Genomic DNA, 22,942 nt, shown 5'->3' with positions numbered 1-22,942 from the left:
ATTCCATAATTTAAGCCTAACAAAAAGTTGATAAATGAAATATTGAATATATTATATGATATAATTCCACGACAAAATTGATGATAAGAACTTTAACTTGCAAAGAATTGTAAATGTCTTCTGAGTGAATTAACATGTAATTTGGATGACAATTCAATGAGAGATCTATCCCCATGACAATTCAATGAAAGGTCTATCCCCATACGTGGTTGATTAAAAGGACTTCAAAAGTTGTATTTTAGATTGTAATAACAATCGACAAATAGAGATATCGACACAGAGAAGATTATGGAGAAGAACATATATCTAAACATGTTTATCTGATGTTATCGTTTCTTCAAAGCAGATGATCGGGTTTAGAAACAATAAATGTAAACGATTTAGAAATTACAAAAGATTTGCTATTTGTATAAATGTATATACCAACAAATATCATTAATATGGTAAACTGGAGATAAATATATTATTTAAAAAATAATATATCAACATTAAAATATTAATATTTTTTGGATATTATGTGATTTCATTTCAAAAAATTGTGTGCCGATTTATTAGCATTTAGTTTTCATGGATTATGTTATTGTGATTAAAAATTTCTATATGCATATTATACTTTACCAAAAAAAAAAAAATCCACGATGGTTCATGGCAAGATATTTGCATTTTAATATGCTATTAGATTAGATAAGGGTATATACCGAAAAGTGAAGAAAAATATTGAAGAATATTCAAATAGTCAATTTAAAAATCACTCTTTATATGCTAATAGATACATCCAATTGTTTTTTGTTCAAAGTTTATCCTTGTTGCTGCTTCCCCATGATAATTAAAGCTATATGTTTTCTCAATTACTCAGTCCATTCTACCATCAAGGGAATGATCAAAAAGTGAGAGTGGTAGATAATTTCAAAACAGACTTTCGATAAGTATCAGATTCTAAGAGGTCCTGCGATTTAAAAAGATAGAGGTAATATCACTAGTTAGTTAAAATTTTCAATTTTAATGACTTTAAATAATAAAAATATTAAAAAAAAATAGATTTGGATAAATATGATATTTAAAAGATTAAAAATGTTAAATATGATATTCTAAAAATAGATCGGACAAATATATGATATTTTAACGTTTAATGACGTTGATTACAAATGTTAATATTAAATACATTTGTTTGGTATAATTGACAAATATATGATAAGTGAAGTATTTTAATGATTTAAATTGATTTTTTTTGGCTCTAATGCAAGAAATATGAATGTTGTTCCAATGGAGATGTAAGTATAGTTTTTGTAGGAAATTAGAGACCACAACACAATCTTTACATAGACAAACAAAAATAAAAACAAAACCATATGACATATAATGAGGGCAAACACCATTCAGGTTTTAAATTCATAACATAAGTTGATGGGAAAATATATCAAAAGATATAACAGTTAAAATTCATAACACTTGTCTCAAATAACACGACTATTATCGTGTTATAATTAAACGAAAACAAACATAGTCTTTAAATGAAAACAACTTACTTGTCAAAGAAATCCATAAGCAAATAATAAAAACTCAAAGAAAAACCGTCAATGATAAATGTCAAATAATCATAATTGCTAAATTTATTCGAGTGTTTCCATTTTTGGGATCTTGAGGGTATGAAGAGCAACACCATCTTTTGAAGAAGACCATTCAAACGATTCATCGGTGGTAACAATCTCAATAGATCGTTTGATTGAAGTAGTTGTCGGTATCACTGCATCAAAAGATTATTAGTTAATTATATAATTTATCGGCCATTTAATGTAGAAAGTATAATAGAACCAGACATCATTTAGCGAGTAGATTTGTTTCAATTATAATTGCTTATAGATAATTTTGATCTAAGATAATATATTTAAATTTTATTTCCTAAAAGTCAGCTCTTAAATGTAGAAACTATGATATAATCGTGACAAATCTTATGGAGTAAATTCGTTTGATTTATGATTTATTAGATATATTTATTAATTATGTTGATTAAGAATTTAAACAAAATATTTTTAGTTCATGTATAATCTATCTAAATTATGATAATTGTCACCAACATATTGCTTTTTATTTGTTAAGAAAGTGAAAAATTTTATTTGTTATATTAGGTTGTAATGTAGTGCTTTCAACATATAAAGGTGTATGTAGTAAGTACAATCTACACAAATTAGGATCGTAGTGCTTTTTTAGAAAAGACGTTGAGTTGATTTTCATTCAAAGTTGTGTAAGTCAATCGGCAGAGGAAAAAAATATTGGAGGAGGACAAGTTGTATAGTGAAGTTAATAAAGTGAATGATACTGCTAAACCAACCTAGAACCATAAAACTTCGAGCAAACTTGTAACTTGCAGCATAAACCAAAAAGATACCAATTTGCTCTTTATTCATATTTCTACACATAGAACACACAACCACCCTTAATAGACCTCTCATTTCTTCTCTTTTTTCCTTTCTTTTTCCAACAAAATCACTCCAGAGGCATAAGACCAAACTTGCGATTTTTAATAGTAATTCTATCCAAAAAGGACCATTCTACCATTTTCTAAAAATTATGCTCCAAATCAACATACAACTATTTTTCTTAACTCTTGTGTCTAAAAACTGATAAAAAAATTAATTTTTTTACAATATAAACTATTATTGTTTACCTAAGTTCTAGACCTTCCATGACAACATTCAAACCGAATGAAGATTCAACACCGCAAATAAAGACAACATCCATTAAAGTCTTAAAGGAAACTTCTATCAAACGTATCAAATAATCCAATAAATTATACTAACTTGTGAGTAATCATCAACTTCAACCGCCAAGCTGTTAAATTTATAAAAATATCAAAGCCCAAAAGAATGATAATGACATAAGACATTTTTTTTAGCTTTTTTGACTTTATATGCAAAAATTGTTAAAGTAACAAAGAGTTAATTTAAAAATCACCCCTCTTACTCCACATCCATATAGACATAAAGGAGCGTTGCATAGGATCAACAAAAAACTTTGGATTTGAAATCAGAAAACTATATGAAAATATGCATTATGTTGCAACCTATCATAAGAACACACAAAAAAGTGGTAGGGAATAGTCCTTATATCATCTTGACATTTGAACAGAGCAATCAAATGAGCCAAAACATGCCCTAATGCACTTATTCATAACCTAATGTCTGGAATTTATTTAGCCATTAGTGTTTAAAGCAACCAACTTTAGAACTGACCCATCTATAAAATAGAGGGTTATGGGAAATAAAAAAAATAAGATATGGGGTCAACCTACTACTTAATCACATCATATTGTATTTAATAATAATAAATGAAAAGATAATACATCTACAAACCATGTCATTTCCATCGGTAAATATTATGCTTGTATTATAAAATACAGCACTACAAAAGAGATTGGACAAAGGATGTTTTTATGATGGTGCTTCAGGAGTAACTTAAATCATTAGCATCATTTTCTTCATTAGCTAAAACTGTATATTCCATATTTATCATGTCCATCAAAGTATCAGAAAATAGAATTTAAATTGTAAAAAAAAAAGGAGCGGAAAACTTTTCATGACACAAACCTCCAACACTCATAAAACTTAATAATTCATTTAGTTACATATAAAAATACCCTTTATATGAGGCCTCAATCATTTTTTTTGCATGTGAGTCTATTGCATCAAGACTCAGCCCATGTGATGTTAATATTAGCATAATTTTTTCTATTAAACTGCATTTTGATGTAATTCATGTTACTAATATCATGTAAACCATGAGAAAGTCTATCCGATAGATAATTTTCAAAAAAAGTCTCATGTATATAAAAAAATATAGATTTACCTTATGGCCATAATAAACTACAATAGGTTTTGTCAAGAAGCCGAAGTCGCACACTGAGTCATAGATTGTTGATCTAAAAACCCACATCCATTCATGGTGTCCAAGAACTATGTTGGTCATAAAAATGGTTCCTTTTCAGGGTTTCTTTGGTAGCTCTTCTTTAATGCCTGAAGTTGAGATAAATCAACACCATTCCAAGACTTTTCACAACAGATCAATGGTAAGATATTATATTCTGGAAAGTATGGTAAGTAGTTGTGCAAACCCCTATGCTGATCAAAAGACACCAAACTTGTAGAAGATCATAAAAGAGAAAAAATACATACCTGTGCTATATCTATCTCACCTATGCGTTCTTTTTTTTTTCAAGAGAAAATGGGTTAATACCCATGTATCTTCAAAATCCTATAACAATTCACCAAAAAATATCATTATTTAATAAATACGATAGAAATTCAGACTAAATACGAAGAACACGAACCTGGAGGTTTGTTTTGGTGGAAACAATGCCTTAGGATTTTTAAACACCGACATGTGATGACGTTGCCTTTATTAGTGGTCACTGTCGGAAACCTAGGGTGGGACATGATCGTTGTTGAAACTGAATTGGTCTTACAAGAAGCAAACCTAAAGTGATGGTGGTTACGAAAATGGAGGTTGATAGTAGTAATGAAGGAGGAGTAGAGGAGCGACGGAGCAGACATGAAGCATTGAGATTTCATAGTTTTGAGAAACAATTTTGGAATTTATTGGGTGCAATCAATAGGTTTTAGAGATTTGGGCGTAGTTTTGATGAAGATACGCACCGGGATTGAGAGATCAGGTGCCTTATAAAGTGTATTTTTTATTAACCGATTCAATTGACACCGAAGATAAGGGAATACACTTTAGCTTTGACTGATTCATTTTGCAGATAAGTTTGACCAATTCAATTTGCAGATAAGTTTCCTTGATATGAGATATTCAACGGATCAAAGTGCATAAAAAGGTTGTATTTCATGTTTTATATTTTGTACTACTTAAGACTTCTTTGTCCTAAAATAGCTAAATGTCTTTTAAGGTATTAAGATAATAAATAATAGATTATAGATACTTTGTGACTGATTCAATAGGCTTGATAAGAGGGAATATTGACCAGTTCAATTTTGAGATGAGTTCGCCTAACTTCACGTCCGATATTTAAAGGATAAGAATCAAATTCGATATTTAAGGGATAAAAATAAACAAACTTGAATTTTGAATGAGATAGACATAGTCTATCTTATCTTAAATTTTAAAATTTCAAAATTTGATCCTTGCCTTTTTGACTTGTTGACCGGATACATGCATAAATTGATTGTACATATTGCATTATGGTTTGTACGACTTAATTTTAAGCGTTTGACCAAATATAACAAATGTTTAATTTTCCCCTCATTCCTTATTCCTTTTACTGCGAAACCAACCCACAACCATAAAACCTCAAACAAACTTATAACTTGCAACATAAACCAAAAAGATACCAAATAGTGAAGGGAAAATGTCACTGTAGCCCCACGAACTTTCACATTTAGGTTTAAAAGGTCCCTGTTGTTATTTTTTGGCTTTATAAGGGCATGAATTATCTTTTTACCGGCTTTTAAGGCCATTTTCTAGAAAGTGAAGGGGTCATCCGGTCACCCCTTTCACAATCAGCCAGTTATCTTGTACACATCATTAAAAAAATTCAACTCATTTGCCATATTAGATGCCACCTAATGTATATGAACAGGAGAGCACGAAATTAAGGGAGAACAACCACGTGGAATCCATCGCCATTATCATCACTTCCCCTCAAAATAGCATTCATCATTTCTTTCTTTCTTTCTCATTGCTTCTTCTTCGTCTTACTCTCCCCCAACCCCCAACCCCCGTTATCATTCCATCTCAATTCCGAAAGTCAACTCCAAGAAACAACGACCACTGCCACCGCTGGAGACATACTCGCACTCCTTGGCACACCTCAACAGGTTGTATCCGTCGGCCCCCCAATTGAGAATCTGAGATAAGTCAAGTATCCAACAACGAACCCATTCGTCCAAATCGATCAAACTCAACACCAATTCCGAGTTGAACGTTCGTAGGTAACATAGTTTTGACTTTCCCATTGACCCGTAAGAACATCTGTTCAACTTCCGATGACAGATGAAAGTTGCGCTTCTGATATTTGTACTTCAAATCCGATTACCCCGTTCACAGATCAATAATTCCAATTTTGACCTTGTTAGTTTGACTCACAAGAACACCCTTACAAACGCGATTTCATTCCATTGAGTTCCTGTCACGATTTCATTCGCTCGTATGACATAACCTGTGAGTTAAATTAACCATTCGGAACCCAACACATCATAAACACCAAATCCCACTTCTTCAAATCGATTTTAAGATCAAACTGCTCATCAGTCGAGTTCATTACCACAATTATTTGTATTTCTAAAAATTTAAAACATCAAATCTTCATATCACCATTAATTTCATCGAATGACATAAACAAGAAACTAAATTGATGTTGAAACGAGAATGAGTATATAGACTTTTTTAAACAAAGAATCAATTGATAAAATCAAATTTGATGTCGATAATGCCATTACTCACAAAGATCGATTCTAGAACAAATGAGCAAAAGATTTAACAATCATGGATAAGAATCGTCAATTGTTGTTCGTTGGCTCCGGCTTCTGCCCCCGGCCCTGGATACCTTTTCCACCATTTCGATGGCAAGAACCAGGTCAAGGACTTCATCCATATTCTTCTGCATCATCCAAAAATCCCTAATTCGATTTCATGTTAAGATACAATGAGATGGCTGACAACATGACATTTTGGTGAATCTCACAAATTTGGCAACGAAAATGGGTGATGAATTGGGTGACCACTGTACCCTTAGGGCCCAAGCAAGGCAACTCGTTAGTGAGTCGTTGATGTGTCATCTGAGTTGGGTGAGTTGACTCTGTAATTGAGTTAGGTGATGACTAGGCAAAGAAACCGGTTAAATTGGGGCAAAATCCCTAATTAGCCGGTAAAAAGAGAGTTCGTGCCCTTATAAAACCAAAAAATTACAATAGGGACCTTTTAAACCAAAATGTGAAAGTTCATGGGGCTACGGTGACATTTTTCCAATAGTGAATTGTTTTGTTAGGATGACATCACCAGAAATATTAAAACGATCTAAAAGTTGAAATCAATCAAAGAAATCCAATGAATGGTTCTGATTGTTAAATGTGACATCATCAAGTTTCTATTTTATAGAGATGACACAAATCGCCAACAAAATATATACAAGCCCGAAAAATACGACGAACTATTTTGAACCTAAATTATTTTCAAAAGGAAAGTTGCTAATATAGGGGGTGTTTGGGATTGTGTTTGACAAGTGCTTATTTGCTTATTGTTTTTTTGAAAAGCTAATAAGCCAAAAAAATGTTTGGCAAACTCAAAAGCACTTTTCAGAAAGACTTTTCCATAAGCTTCAATAAGCACTTTTTAATAAACATGGAAAACATGGCTTTTTGAAACTGCTTATGTTTTTTCAACCAAAATAACTTCAAAAAACACTTTTTAAGCCAAACACCTTTTAACTTATTGACTTTTTCACTATAAAAGCTTATCCAAACACATTTTAAAAAGCTCTTTTTACCACCACTATAAGCAAATAAGCACTTTTATCTAAAAACATTTTTCTAGTTAAAAAAAGTACTCCCAAACAGGGCTGGCCCTTGGGCCTGGGCAAGCTGGGCGACCGCCCTGGGCCCCAAACACCAAAGGGCCCCATATTTATACCTGGTTTTATCAGTTGCAGCCCATATTCTTTTAAGCCTATATTAATCACAGCCCATACTTTTGGCCCAATATTTGCATTTGCGTCCAAATTGAAGAAGCGAGAGACGGGAGTGTGACCTACCGTGTTGGCGTGTTTGCGTTTCTTTCCAAGACTCAAATCGCAATTGAATCTTCAGCTTTGCTGCCATGGGAAATCCAAACGACACCATCTCTAACGCTTAGTTCTCGATTCTCATTCTTCTATTTCTATTTCGAGACTTCAAGTTATTCAGTTACCCTTCTCCAATCTCCTCCTCTTCTCTGAAATTTGATTTTCTGATTCGCCATCGTGGATTAGGCGATTACACAATACCCATTCTCTATTTCTCTTCTATTTTTCAATTTTATTTTTCTGAAATAGCTGGTGGTTCTCTTTCTAAATCGTTTGGTGAATGGTGATCTTGGATTTTATATAAACTTTGAAGTACAACATAGTACAACAGTACAACCAATACTCTTTGACTCTTTCCGTCTTTCTGAATCGGAACTCGACAAGACGATAACTCATCTTTTTAATACATGTGAGTCTAATTTCGTAATCTATGAACTATTTTGTTAAGAATATGCATGATTTAGGTTAAATAAATTTCTCTAACGTTGATTTTGTTATGAATGATTATTCATTGTTTATTGAAATACATTTTCTTATTTCGATTTTGTATGAATCACTGCTTAGTTATAGATAATCAGATTTGAGATTTGAGATAATAAGATATGAAATTATTTAATTGATTTCCCTATTTAACAGTTGTCTATGATTCTATTTTTAGATAATCAGATTTGAGGTTTTTGTTTTAGGGTTCTCAAAGATTATTAACAACTAAGCAGGTTACAGCGCCTACAGGTAGTTTCTTTTCAAATATATATATATATATATATATATATATATATATATATATATATATATATATATTCTGTGATTTTGCTAAATTCGAAATTTCTGATATTTAGAGATTATTTTGTATTTTTAATATTCAGATTTCTCATTGTTTTGGGCTCAAAGGACTGAGGATATAATCATATAGGCCTGTCGAAAAAACCCGAAACCCGTTCTACCCACCCGATCCATTCCGAATTCGGGTAGAATGAGTCAGGTAGAACGGGTAACGGGTATGAACATTCGGGTAATAGGTTAACCCGATAATAATATAGGTCAGGTTTTAGGTATGAATATTTATTTTCGGGTATACCCGAATACCCGAATTCGTTTTTTAAATAATACCAAATATGCAATGTAGTCACGTACGCACACTTCAAATAAAACAAAACCCTTCGTTTCCTTCTTATGATCGACAATCGACGCAAACTTGCAAAGGGAATGCGACACTGAAGCTGAAGTCCTGAACCGTCATCACAATTCTCAGTTTCTCACTATCGCACGGAATGGAATTAAAAAAGTACATAACATATTATAATGATTTGTATTGTTATTATATATATATATATATATATATATATATATATATATATATATATATATATAGTTGTTAATTGTATGAAGTATTTTCCTACCCGATTCTTTATTAAACAAACCAACATGTAAAAATAAAAAAATAAAGAAAAAAAATTATCAGTAAGTGTCATTTAATAAATTTTCGGGTATACCCGATAATTACCCAACTCGACCTCAAACCCGAATACCCGAAAACCCGAATTACAATATAGGTCGGGTATTGGGTATTATTTTCTTAAGGAAATACCTGTTCTACCCGAAACCCGAAAATTTTACCCGTTCGACACCCCTATAATCATATAAACATTCAACATAAAACCAACTACTGAGCAGCCACATTAGCCATCAGGTAGTCTCTTTTCCCTTTATTTTGTTAATTTGTTTTTTGTGAATCTGTGATTTTGCTAAATTTGAAATTTATGATATTTAAAGATGATTTTGTAGTTTTAATCTTCAGATTTCTCAATGCTTTGGGCTCAAATGACTGAGGATATAATTATATAAACACTCAACACAAAACCAATTGTTGAGCAGCCACATTGGCTACATTTAATGTATTGATTGTTTGTTATATGTTACAAATACCTCCTAGAAAATATATGCCTGAAACTGAAAAACGAATCCCAAAAAGGTTCGAGGCATGTTTTGGCCTTATTTATTTATTTGTATTAATAGCGGCCAGGTGGGGAGTTCTCAATTTTCAATTGTATTATTTTTTTTAATTAATAAAAATTTCCTTACCTAAAAAAAATTAGAAGGCCCCAAATTGTTTTGGACCGCCTACTCCCAAACACCTTCGTATAGTTGTAAATTTAGTTACCATGTTAAAAATAAAAACCCTAAAACCCGAAAAAAATAAATAGCTATCATTTCCTCATAGTTCCGCCTTACGACGTACCCAAGACGACTAGGGTTTCATTTTGGTACAAGATCTTCTTTCCTCCACGATTCGCCTACGGTAACCTCTTTGCTAAACCCCAAATCAAGCATTCAACCATGGCATCCCGAGAGGGAGATCCGGCGTTAGGCTATTTGACTCGAAAGGAAACGGAGGTCAAGCTTCCTCGACCAACTAGGGTTAAGAACAAAACCCCAGCTCCGATTCAAATTACAGCGGAACAGATTCTACGTGAAGCACGAGAACGTCAAGAAGCTGAAATCCGACCACCGAAGCAAAAAATCACCGATTCTACAGAGCTCGCAGACTATCGTCTCCGTAAACGTAAGGAATTCGAAGACCTGATTCGGAGAGTGCGGTGGAACAAGAGTGTGTGGGTGAAGTATGCCAAGTGGGAAGAGTCACAGAAGGATTTCAATCGAGCTAGGTCGGTATGGGAACGAGCGCTTGATGTCGATTATAGAGACCATACAATGTGGTTGAAATATGCCGACGTTGAGATGAAGAATAAGTTCATCAATCATGCAAGGAATGTCTGGGATAGGGCAGTTACTTTGTTGCCGAGGGTGGATCAGTTGTGGTATAAGTATATTCATATGGAGGAAATGCTAGGCAATGTTGCAGGTATTTCAATCGTGTTTATTACTTTACTTCATATTGCTATGCTTAATTCCATATAATGGTATGGCTATCAGTATGTCAGCTGCATAATTTCTACATAGATAAAAACATTGAAAACTTTGCTTTAGAAGCTGCTAACTATCTTAAAACGTTATTCATTATAAACTGTAATAGCTAGATTGGTACTCATTCATGATTACTTGTTGCGCAACTTACATCGGAACCTATTCATGACTACATAGATAAAAGCATTGAAAACACTTGTTCTATAGTTCTAATCCGTAGTAATGCATCAATTAGCTAGTCCATTTATCCCTTATTATTACACTGTATCACCCTGCTGTAACAATTTATAGCGAAGTATGAAAGCTCATGTTTCTTTAACTTCACTGAAATTGAAACCTTCGATTTTGATTTCAAAAACTTACACATATCATCAACATTTTCACAGGTGCAAGACAGATATTTGAAAGGTGGATGGGGTGGGAGCCTGATCAACAAGCATGGCTTTCATACATCAAATTCGAGTTAAGATACAACGAAATCGAAAGAGCAAGATCCATCTATGAAAGATTCGTTCAATGCTTACCCAAAGTCACTGCATGGATTCGTTACGCGAAATTCGAATTCAAAAATGGCGAAATCACACGAGCAAGAAACTGCTACGAAAGAGCAGTTGAAAAACTCGCAGACGATGAAGAAGCCGAAACTCTCTTCGTTGCATTCGCCGAATTCGAAGAGAAATGCAAAGAAACAGAACGTGCGAGATGCATTTACAAATTCGCCCTCGACCACATCCCAAAGGGAAGAGCCGAAGATCTTTTCAGAAAATTTGTAGCTTTCGAGAAACAGTATGGTGATCGAGAAGGAATCGAAGACGCCATTGTTGGAAAGAGAAGGTTTCAATACGAAGAAGAAGTTAGAAAGAATCCATTGAATTATGACTCGTGGTTTGATTACATCAGACTCGAGGAGAGCGTTGGGAATAAAGGAAGGATTCGGGAAATTTACGAAAGAGCCATTGCGAATGTTCCACCTGCTGAGGAGAAAAGATATTGGCAGAGATATATTTATCTTTGGATTAATTATGCTTTGTATGAAGAGATCGATGCACAGGATGTTGGAAGAACACGCGATGTTTATAGCGAGTGTTTGAAGCTGATTCCTCATAAGAAATTTTCTTTTGCAAAAGTTTGGTTGTTGGCTGCTCAATTTGAAATCAGACAGTTGAATCTCTCTGCTGCACGCGCTGTCCTTGGAAAAGCAATTGGAATCGCTCCTAAAGATAAGGTTCGGTTTACATCGTTGAATCAAGGAATTGTAATTTACTTTTTGATTTTGATTTGATAAATTTTGTTTTAATGAATTTGATTAAACAGATTTTCAAGAAATACATCGAGATCGAGCTGCAATTAGGTAACATAGATCGATGTCGAAAGCTATATGAAAAATACTTAGAATGGTCACCAGAAAACTGTTACGCGTGGAGCAAATATGCTGAGCTGGAAAGATCTTTAAGTGAAACCGACCGGGCCCGCGCCATTTTCGAGCTTGCAATCGCACAACCTGCACTCGACATGCCTGAATTGTTATGGAAAGTAAGCAAAAAAAAAAAAAAACGCACGGTATTAAAATATTCATAAAAAAATGAAATTGGATTGTTTATTATGTAACATGAGTTTGACTTTTGCAGGCGTATATTGACTTTGAAATAGCGGAAGGTGAATTTGAAAGAACCAGACAGCTGTACGAGAGGCTTTTGGATCGTACAAAGCATTTGAAGGTGTGGATTAGTTATGCAAAATTTGAAGCTTCTGCAATTGAAGAAGAGGAAGAGGAAGATGAAGAAGAACAAAAGCAACAGCAACATGATGATGAAAAGAAGAAACTTTGCATTCAACGTGCTAGAAGTAAGCGAATAACAATCGTTTTTCGCTATTTAAAAAAAATTGATTATTGTAATGGTTTATTTAATTTAATTTTTTTGATCAGGTGTGTTTGAGAACGCGATTAATTACTATAGGACATCAGCCCCAGAGCTGAAAGAGGAGAGGGCTATGTTGTTAGAAGAGTGGCTGAACATGGAAAGTAGTTTTGGTGAGGTGGGTGATGTGGGATTGGTTCGGGCTAAGTTGCCTAAGAAGTTGAAGAAGAGAAGACAGATAGAAATGGATGATGGGCCTACTGGGTATGTGTAAAAAAAATGGTTTCAATGCTTTTTATTATTATTGTAAAAATTGGAATCATATATATTCTAATTTGTGAAATGTTTTGGAAAATTGTAGGTATGAGGAGTATATTGATTATCTGTTCCCCGAGGAAACACAGGCGTCCAATCTGAAGATCTTGGAGCAAGCTTACAAATGGAAAAAACAGAAGATTGTTTCAGATGATGAAGAAGAAGAAGAAGATGATGATGATGAGATGGATGATTAGTGTATCTCTCATTATCTTTTCTTTTTTTGGATTTTTGCTATTTCTTTACGCACTTTTGCTTGTGTATCACATTTTGTCCATATTATGGAATTACTAAATTTGTAATGATAGTAACTAAAATGAATATCATATTTTTTATATAATGTGACAAGATTAAAGATTGTTATTAGTTTTTTTGATGAACAAAAGACGAAATCCACAAAATACAGATAAAAGCCGTATAGGAAGTTAAGTAAAACAAGTAGAACCTTAATATTGTTGAAATTAGAAGGTTAAAAAAGGAAAAAAAAGTAAAACAACAGGGGGTAAAAGCATCATGTTAGACATTGTTTGAGGGAATATAATCAGTGGTAAAATCTGATTTTGTACAGAAATTAGAAAGTATAACAAAATTACAGCTGGGTCATTATTTTGACCAAATCACACAAGAATACCCACTCAGATGAATACAACAATACAATGTACATGGAGCCATCCAATTCCAATTGCAAATTCATAAAATCAACGTTCCGTGTCTGAATCTCCATCGCTGTAAATCACTATTTCCTTCCCCCAATTACTCGGGAATTATTCCCCGATGGCGACATCAAAGATTCCGTCAGGTGTGGTGTCCGCATTTGCTCTCATCTTTGCCATCGCATTTCCTGCCGCCGTTCACGGCCAGCCTTTGGTTCCGGCGCCAGCACCTACCAGCGACGGTTAGCTTTCAATTGCAGTATTCATTTTGTAATTGCCTTCTGCATTTTTCGCATCTGCAATTTGCTTAACGTTTCCCGTTCGTTCTTCCTCTTGTGTTCGATCAAATGCCCCTGAAAGGATTTAGATCTTTTATTGCAAAATTATTCATCAATGGTAGCTGTCCAAGTAGTTGCCCTTTCATCCCTCACACGATTACCTGATAATATGGAAGCGAACCAGAAATTTTGGTTCTATAATTTATAGAACTGTCTTCAATGTTAGCCATTTTTTTATTAGCAAAGGGACGAATGACCAAAATGCCCCAAAGACTGTAGCTTGCAAAGATAGGAATAGGACAAATAAGTCTTTTTAGCACACTTGGTTTACGTTTCGTAAAAGCATTGTTTTGATGAGTAAGTAGATTAGATGAAGATGATTGCTTGATATCATGGTACACCCATTTTTGTTTTTGTTTTTGTTCACGCATATGATGCTACACATTTTGCGTTTAAAATGCATACTTGATGCTATAAAATACTATAAATTTGTGGGTGATTTTAAACAATCCTGTTTGGGGTTTTTCATTAATGGGTGTTAACTTATTTGGGATTTAGGGACATCAATCGATCAAGGGATAGCATATTTGTTGATGTTGGTAGCTTTGGTGCTCACATATGTCATGCACAGTTTGGATTCCCCATTTACTGTTATCAGCTGAATGAAGGAAGAATTTAATTTATTATCATCATTATTGTTATTGTATGTTATTAGAGAAGAAGAGGAGATTATGACTAGTGATTTTGTAAACTCAAGTTGTCAAATCTATTTGTAGAGATCATTTCAATAAGTAAACAACCAAAAGCTAGAAAGAGAAGATCATAAGGATTGTTTCTTCTTTACTTAATGAGCTTAATGGATTAATCACTTAATTTAGACATCTATAAATGGTCGATTCTTATTGACTCAATCTAGATAGAATTGTTTGAAGGGTTACGACACAACTCTTTTACTTATTTCCCCTTTCTTTTTCTCCCATGATTGAAATTGATGAGTATTGTATTGTTAAATTTGTTTCTTGAAATGTAAAAGTAAAATGGTCATTTAGTTTCATTAACCATATATAAAATAAGCAACATTATACATACTAACACTTTATCCGGACAAAATCATTATCTATTCACCCATTTTACTCATAGATAGTTAATAGGAAAAAGAAATAAACAACCACTAGGTGTTAACGGATTACATGTTCTTCCCTTATTATGAATCATACAAATGTGCAAAATTCATGTAAATCTGATCAATACTTTGTAATTTTTCATGTGTAAAGCATTGAGAATATATGTAGGTTTAGAATATAGATCCAAAATATTGTGTGATGAATACAATGGTTAAAGCATTCATATTATAAAAATCATCAAAACGAATCGTGTCTAGTTAATGAAAACAAGTGTCAGCCCTGTTTTTCAGCAATGTTATGGGTTTTTGCTTGTTTCTCTTCTGCCAGTGAGAACTTCTTCACTTTCTGCATGATAAAGAATGAAAATACAGAACTTAATCATGGTGCTCAAACTTAAACCACAATGATTCGAATGTTGAATTGAATAGGTTCTTATCGATTTATCAAACCATAGAGATGTTACGTCAACACTGAAAAATGATGAAATTTGACAGAAAACACTGCAATCTAAATCCAATTTTTTTCTCAAAAACCGAAAGGGAACAAACATTACATGATTTTACCTTGTCTAGAACGCATTTTCGTAGAGAATTCAAGAGCGCGATGCATTTCTCTTGATCGAAAGATGAATTGGTGACGCAATTGAGTAATTCCAACGCTTCTTGTCCGCAAACAGCTTCAGATTTCTCCATCTTCACGGAGTTTACGAAGTTTTAGGGTTTTTCCGCTTCGAAGAAAACTATACAAGGAGCGTAGGTGTGGGGTTTTGACTTTGACCATACACCACAATAGGCAACCCCGGTGTAGTTTCCACGCACAATATTATTCACAATATGTATTTTAAATATATTTATTTAAAGCATTATATTTTCGGATATTCATAAAAATAGTCATAAAAATGAATAAGATTTTGAGATTTTGCAAAAATAAAAAAATAAATAAATAAAAAATAAATCATGTCCAAAATGTCCAGTTTCGGACTAAACTCTAAAGGGAAATAATGTCCAAGGATACAAGATAAGATGAGACTTAAAGTGTGCACGATATTATTATTCAAACAACCTTTAAAAAAAAATACATTTAAAGTGTATTGTAACTAACACAAATTAAACTTAAATGACATTTCACTAAATGGTCGTTTGATAGTTGCTAACGGAATTAGAGCTGACTGGGTTAGAAACATACTGAGTTAGAAGTTTTGACTGAGTCAACATCTGACTGAGTTTATGTTGTTTGATTATTTTTCTAACCGACTATGGTAAATGATGAAAAAATGACTATATTATCCTTATGACCACATATGATTGAGTTTTTTTTTTGAATGGATGAATGTTAAATTATTAAGTAATAATAAATACAAACAAATGGATTGTTCATTTCACCGATGTGTGTTACATTATACAACTGCACCTCAGTTTTCCTCCTTCAAAGAATTAAAAATGACATCAAAATCTGCATGAGAAGCCTAAGGAGGTTAAAACTTAAAAGTTTACATGGTTTCCACAAACAAAAGAAACCAAATTACAAAATCTTTACATTCTAAATCTTCTAAACTCAAATCATATCTCATAATGATTAAACAATAAACTATCATGTGTATATTTTGCTATGTACTCGAAGTGTACCACATCCGATTTCAAGAATACGTGATTCTGGAATTAAGTGAGAGGATTCTGCAAGGAATTTGAATACATCTCTCCCACCAGCCCAGGGTTCTCCATAGTTACTGTGGTGTTGTTCTACTAGGAGTTCACTTGGACATGGAAAGGTTGTGTGGTTCTTTACTTCTTCCTTTTGTTCATAATGTGATATCCCTTTGTACTTGTATTTGTGATGAAACTAGATCTATTCATTCATATCATCGTACCATAAGATTAAGCACCACTGATTTCAATTTGTTATAGTACACAACCGTTCAATTCGGTTTTAAAATTGCAGCAATTGCAAGGCGAGATGAAAAATGAGACAGATAGCTGAGTAATTTACTGGATCAAATCCTGAAGCTGTTGGGCGCGAGTACGAGGATTGATACCCTTTCGGAGCACATTATCCAGCATATGTAATCCATTCACTTCGATCTGGGTCTTCATCCAATCGATGTCATCTTCCGAAGCCGAGATCCGTTCCTGTGGTTGTTGTCTACTAGCGAAGCAGAGACGAAGAGAGAATGCACGAGTGAGGGAAGGAGCGATGGTGAATATCGTTCCTGTTGTTTCAGATAGGAGGAAGAAGCGAAGGCATACAGGAGGAACAAAGGTGAAGGGCAAATATGTGAAAGGAAAAACAGGATCGAGTCGGCTTCTTTTTGTTAGAGGGCCGAATCAGCATAAAATTGGGGACCGAGTCCCTGATTTGGACCGAGTCCAAGGATGCTAAAGTCAAAACAAACAAGCTGATTGGGGATTAAGGACCGGGTCCTAACTTTGGACCCAGTTAGAAGGCTATCAAACCGGCCCTAAGTTGTCATGACTAATTCATGGTCAACTACTAAGGCAGCCTTGCAACATTATTCATCATCAAATCCATTGATTTGTTCTTAACAAACATCAAAATGGAAGACAAATAGTTTTTTTAAATACTCATTTGTTATGTTATAAATGTTCCAAAATAATTCATTTGAATATTCACATAAAATCTTGTGATGTTTCATCAAATAAAGCAAATCGACTTAGGTTCACGTAATTATAAGAATCGTTTGGAACATGTTTCACTTTTGGAAACTATTTTTTGAAATGAAATCAATATTCTTTATTTGCACAAATCAAAATAAGTTGGGACACAAAACCTAAAGAAAGTGCTTATATCAAATTCTTAAAGCATTAGATGGTATGTTGAAATCAAGTCCTCAATGGAATAAAAGAATTGAAAAGATCCAAGCTAAATTGCATGCTTTGTCTAGAGGTGTATTAAAAGTAAGAACCCTAATAAGTGTACTATATTTTTCTTTAATATATATCAATCAAGATCATATAAATTTGTATCCCAATAATTATCAAAGCAACTAAATGCAATAATTTAAAACACACATTAGGCTCCATCAACCAAATCTTATATTAGAACAATACAAAGAACATTAATGTTTTCTGATTTTTTACGAAGTACTAATTCTTTAGGCATAATTGAAATATAATAACTTTGGTTCGATTAATTTTAATAGTGTTAAAATGAATTAAACCTCATGAAAGTAGTTTTGACTTTCTTCAATAATATTTTCCAATTTTCTTTTGTGGTCCTACTAATTTTTCATCTATAAACATGAAACATCCAAGAGAGATTTAGGAACTTTTTATTTCTTTTCTGCTTCTTGCATGTGTGAGTATTAATTGTAGAACAGTAGAAACCACAGGGATCAGATTCAAGCAGTAAAGTTGTGTTGTAAAAAATATGAAAAAATGGACCTAAAATGCCAATCATTGCAAATTACAGGAACCAAAAGTGTAATTTCGGAAACTTAAATCTATAGGGACCAGAAATGTAGCTCATGCAAATTAAAAACTTTAGGGAGCAAAAATGTTGTTCCGAAAATTAAAACTGTAATGAACGTGTCCGTTTTCAGGTTTTCTTATTTCCTGATTGCAAATTAAAAACTAGATGGACCAAAACTGTAATTCCGGAAAGGGATAATGACTTAGGAGTGTAATAAGGTTTTCAGTTTGTCCGTATTAGGTCACTAAGGTTTTTTTTGTGCGTATTAGACCAATATGGTTGTTATTACCGTTTAGAAATAGTCATTTTACCGGTTTTAACGGTTAAAAAGGACTATTTCTAAACGGTAATAACAACCATATTAGTCTAATACGGACAAAAAAACCTTAGTGACCTAATACGGACAAACTGAAAACCTTATTACCCTCCTAAGTCATTAACCCTAATTTTTAAAAACATTGAGAATATATGACCATCAACAGTAAACTACTTCGTTTAGAACTCGCGTCGTCCCATATAACCTGCTACTATTCTATATGGCCAAGCTCTTCATCTATAGTCGTCCCTTTGGGGACATCCGATAAAATTGGAACGATACAGAGAAGATTAGCATGGCCCCGGTGCAAGGATGACACACACAAATCGAGAAATGGTCCAAAATATTTTTTAACCCTTCGTCGTCTTCTCTGGAACCCTAATTCCCTTTTCAAATGCTAATAGAGTTCAATTGCAATTCTTACGTTTCAGTAGTTCATCTACTGAAGTCATGATCTGTAACATCCCGAAATATCAAGAGTAGAGTTGAAGGGCTAAAAGAGTAATTTGGGAAAGAGTGACTCGGCGAGTCCATGGATGGACTCGGCGAGTAGAGTCGCAATTGGTCGCGTGTTAAGTTGCCGACTCGGTAAGTCAATGTGGTGGACTCGGCGAGTAGGCGCTGAGTGGAGAAAACCCTAATTCTCGGGGTTGAGCCCTATATAAAGATCATTATATTTCCTCCACAGCCTCCTTATCATCCCTTGAGTTCCAGAGGCCGTGATTTCGTGAGGAAACACCATTGTTAAGAAGATTGGAGCTTGGAGAAGCATTTGTTGAAGAAAGATTGGGAGTTTGAAGGTGTGGAACAAGGGGCTTTGCTTGGATTCGAGTTTCCTTGCAGATTGGGGCATTCTTTTGAGGTAATATCTCGTTCTTAGGCTGTTGTTATCTTGTTTCTTCATTTTGGGGTTTGAGGGAAGCTTATCTTGGGTTATATTGGAGTCTAGAGGTTAGATCTGAGGTTGCTACCTCAGATCTGGAATGGAGAAGAGTTGGGATGCAGGAAAGTCCCTGTATTGAGTGTTGGATGAAGCTATCTTGTCCCAAACCTTAGCCCTAACTTGCAAGATACATAGATCTCTTTGGATTCACGTAAAGTATGCCACTTTACGTGATGGATGAGTTGTAGGAGGCTAGATCTATGTTGTGGATCAATTGCATGGCCTGGTGTGTTTCTGAATGGACTCAGACTGGTGGTACTCGGCGAGTCACATGAGTGGACTCGACGAGTTGCTTGAAGATGAGCTAGGACTCGACGAGTTGGAAGAACAACTCGGCGAGTTGGATGAAGATGGCCTGGAACTCGGCGAGTTGTATGAACAACTCGGCGAGTAGGTTGTAGATAGCCTTAGACTCGGCGAGTCTGTTCTTGGACTCGGCGAGTCTTGTCGAAGAGTCCTAATATTTTCTAGTTGAGTCAAGAATCGACGAGTCAAGGGATGACCCGGTGAGTTGTGCGCGAGTGGACTCAGAGTTGTGGGACTCGGCGAGTCTCGGGGTGACTCGGCGAGTTGAGTCGTGGATTGAGTGAAGTTCTGAGTATGGGAACTCGGCGAGTCATAGGGTTGACTCAACGAGTGGGGTCAGTCAGGGGTTGACCTTGACCAAGAGTTGACCGTTGACTTTAGAGTTTGGTCAGCAATGTGGCCTTTGGGCCAAGTGAGCGGTAAAATAGTCTTTTACCCTTAAGAGGGTGCCATGAGAGGGTTGATTCTAGTCTCGAGAGTTTTAGTCATGAGAGTATTTGCCTTACGTGTTAGGCGGTGGCGAGTTTGAGATTCAAGTGTGGAGATATCTGTTTTCTGCTTGCCAGGTGAGTCTTCTCACTATACTTTACCTTGAGTAGGTAACCAGAGTTATGTGATCAGAGTATTTGTATGCTATATGTACGTGATGTGTTGTACTGCATTATTTCTATGTGATTTATGATGTGCATGTTTATAGAGTTGGAACCGGAAGGTTCCCAGAGTTAGAACCTGAGGGTTCACAGAGTTTGGGTGCACGGACCCATAGAGTTATAGCCTCGAGTGACTAATATGTGTTATGTGTGGTATTTTGGGGAACTCACTAAGCTTCGTGCTTACAGTGTTTTGTGTTATGTTTGTTTTTCAGGTTTCTTTCAGTATCACGGGATGACACCGGCTTGATTACACACACCAGAGAAAGAGTCATGTTTTGGAGGATCCTGGTTTTCTATGCAAGTGAAAAAGGAGTTATGTTTTGTAATTCGTTTATAAATGAGATTTTAAACAAGTGTTTCTAAGAATTAAACAATTATTTTAAATGAAAAATTGTTTTGGAATTTACGGTGTTACATGATCAGACAACATGTGGATTCTATGGTCAGATTGATCTTCTTGTTGATGTCTTTAACCATTTGTGGCAAGTAAGGGTGATCTTTCTTTCTATAAAGTCTCCTTTAAGTTTTTTACTTTTCCTGTCATTAAGTTTCATGCTTTATAAACTTCCGTTTATGTGTTGTATATAGTATGTATGTATTTGTTTATGTGTTGATTTTTTTATTCATTTTGCAACTTCAGTTTCTTAGTTCATGTTGTGGTTTTGCTTTTTATAAAATAATTGATAATAGACAACCTATACAAGTCCCCGTTGGTTTTACATTTCCATTCGTTATCAAATGTAGACATTGATGAGAGGTATCAAAGTGAGATTTTGTTTTTGTACATATGGATGTGTTCATGTAAACATTTAAATGACAAAAAGAAGTTATTGATAAAATGTTGCATATTTATGTAATGAAGATCATCAATCATATGAGTTTCTGGACTTAGAAGTTCTGGAAGGGTTGTGAGATAAGTTTAAATAGAAGCAACTATTTTCAGTCAAACAAATCATTCACATTGATTAGTAAGCATGTTTTGTAAATAATTAGGGTTAATGACTTAGGAGGGTAATAAGGTTTCCAGTTTGTCCGTATTAGGTCACTAAAGTTTTTTTGTGCGTATTAGATCAATATGGTTGTTATTACCGTTTAGAAATAGTCATTTTTACTCGTTAAAACCGGTAAAAGGACTATTTCTAAACGGTAATAACAACCATATTGGTCTAATACGCAAAAAAAAAAAAAAAAAAAAAAAAAACTTAGTGACCTAATACGGACAAGCTGGAAACCTTATTATCCTCCTAAGTCATTATTCCTTCCGGAAATTTAAAACTACAGAGACCACAAATGTAATTTATGCAATCTAAAAACTTTAGGGACCAAAAATGTCCGGAAAATTAAAACTGTAGGGACCAAAGCGTCAATTTTCTTAGTTTCTGCGATGTGAAGGTTCCTTTGTTATGAATTCAAGGGAGGATATGGATCCATTATTTTATTTCGGTTCTTGGAATAGAGCTGGACAAATCCATATTGGTTGATTATATTAGTTTTCAGAAAATAGAGAAATCTGAAGGATTATTATTATTTATCAGATTGTAATTAAGTTGATGGATGGCTTGTCTTTAGTTGAGATATTTTTCTTTTGTAGATACATTACTGATGTATAAATTAATCGTTAATATTTTTTGTTAAATGATGCAAATATTTGTTAGTGGGAGGGGGAGGAAGTACATTTAGCTCTCGACTTTCCTAGTTAAAATAGTTGAAATTTCAAAATAATAAACAAAAAATATAACCTTATTTTGACAAATAGTTAAGTAATTTGTTACCAGATAACACGCATTTTATTCAATAGACAATACAACCACAAAGTTTAAAGATAAAGTAAAAACATTTAATATGATATGGCTTGGAAGTAAAGGTGCATAAAAGCGGTCTCACACCGGTCTAAACTGGTTTTTCTTCAGCTCGTTTTTTTTTTACAGTGTTATTTTTTTTTTTTAATTCGGTCTTATTTTAGACAAGTTCAGTCTCTTGCTCTTTATATTCAAATTTTTTGCTTCAGATTGATTTCGGTTTTACTATGTATAACCATTTTATCCAATAAATATTTATTACTCCAATACAAAAGACAGAAGTCTATTAACAAAAATATTAATACATATATAACAAAATTGTTTTAACAAAAATATTAATACATATATAACAAAATCAGGTCTTTTTGGTCTTGAATGGTTCATATTTTTGCACAACCCGGTCTGATTTTAGACCGACTATGTCCTTTAGGGCTTTCGGCACCTCTAGACTCTTGTGGGAAGTCGGACCCTCATTGGACCGATATTCAGTTGGCATGAGAATCAAGCCCAACAATAAATGAACTTCTTTTACATCAAATAGGGCCCACGGACC

At 34.0% G+C, this 22,942-nt stretch overlaps 2 protein-coding genes and 1 non-coding gene across 3 annotated transcripts; all 3 read left to right on the top strand.

The window, feature by feature from the left end:
- Positions 1-9,978: 9,978 nt before the first annotated feature.
- Positions 9,979-13,257, top strand: LOC144999998 (crooked neck protein, putative / cell cycle protein). Its single transcript, XM_078959138.1, has 6 exons — positions 9,979-10,655; positions 11,104-11,942; positions 12,032-12,250; positions 12,346-12,562; positions 12,645-12,840; positions 12,938-13,257. Exons 1-6 carry the CDS (start codon positions 10,130-10,132, stop codon positions 13,086-13,088), a joined length of 2,148 nt encoding a protein of 715 aa, XP_078815264.1. The 5' UTR covers positions 9,979-10,129; the 3' UTR covers positions 13,089-13,257.
- A 67-nt stretch (positions 13,258-13,324) lies between these two features.
- On the top strand, positions 13,325-14,858 carry LOC144999999 (arabinogalactan protein 41-like). Its single transcript, XM_078959140.1, has 2 exons — positions 13,325-13,786; positions 14,381-14,858. Exons 1-2 carry the CDS (start codon positions 13,666-13,668, stop codon positions 14,482-14,484), a joined length of 225 nt encoding a protein of 74 aa, XP_078815266.1. The 5' UTR covers positions 13,325-13,665; the 3' UTR covers positions 14,485-14,858.
- A 4,075-nt stretch (positions 14,859-18,933) lies between these two features.
- On the top strand, positions 18,934-19,036 carry LOC145003549 (U6 spliceosomal RNA). Its single transcript, XR_013662005.1, has one exon. It is a non-coding gene; the product is annotated as a U6 spliceosomal RNA (small nuclear RNA).
- Positions 19,037-22,942: the final 3,906 nt, after the last annotated feature.

Source organism: Lactuca saligna, chromosome 6 (genome assembly GCF_052625555.1).
Source record: "Lactuca saligna cultivar CGN05327 chromosome 6, ASM5262555v1, whole genome shotgun sequence".
NCBI lineage: Eukaryota > Viridiplantae > Streptophyta > Magnoliopsida > Asterales > Asteraceae > Lactuca > Lactuca saligna.
The sequence above is the reverse complement of the archived record's forward strand: the minus strand, read 5'-3'. Positions and strand labels throughout refer to the sequence as shown.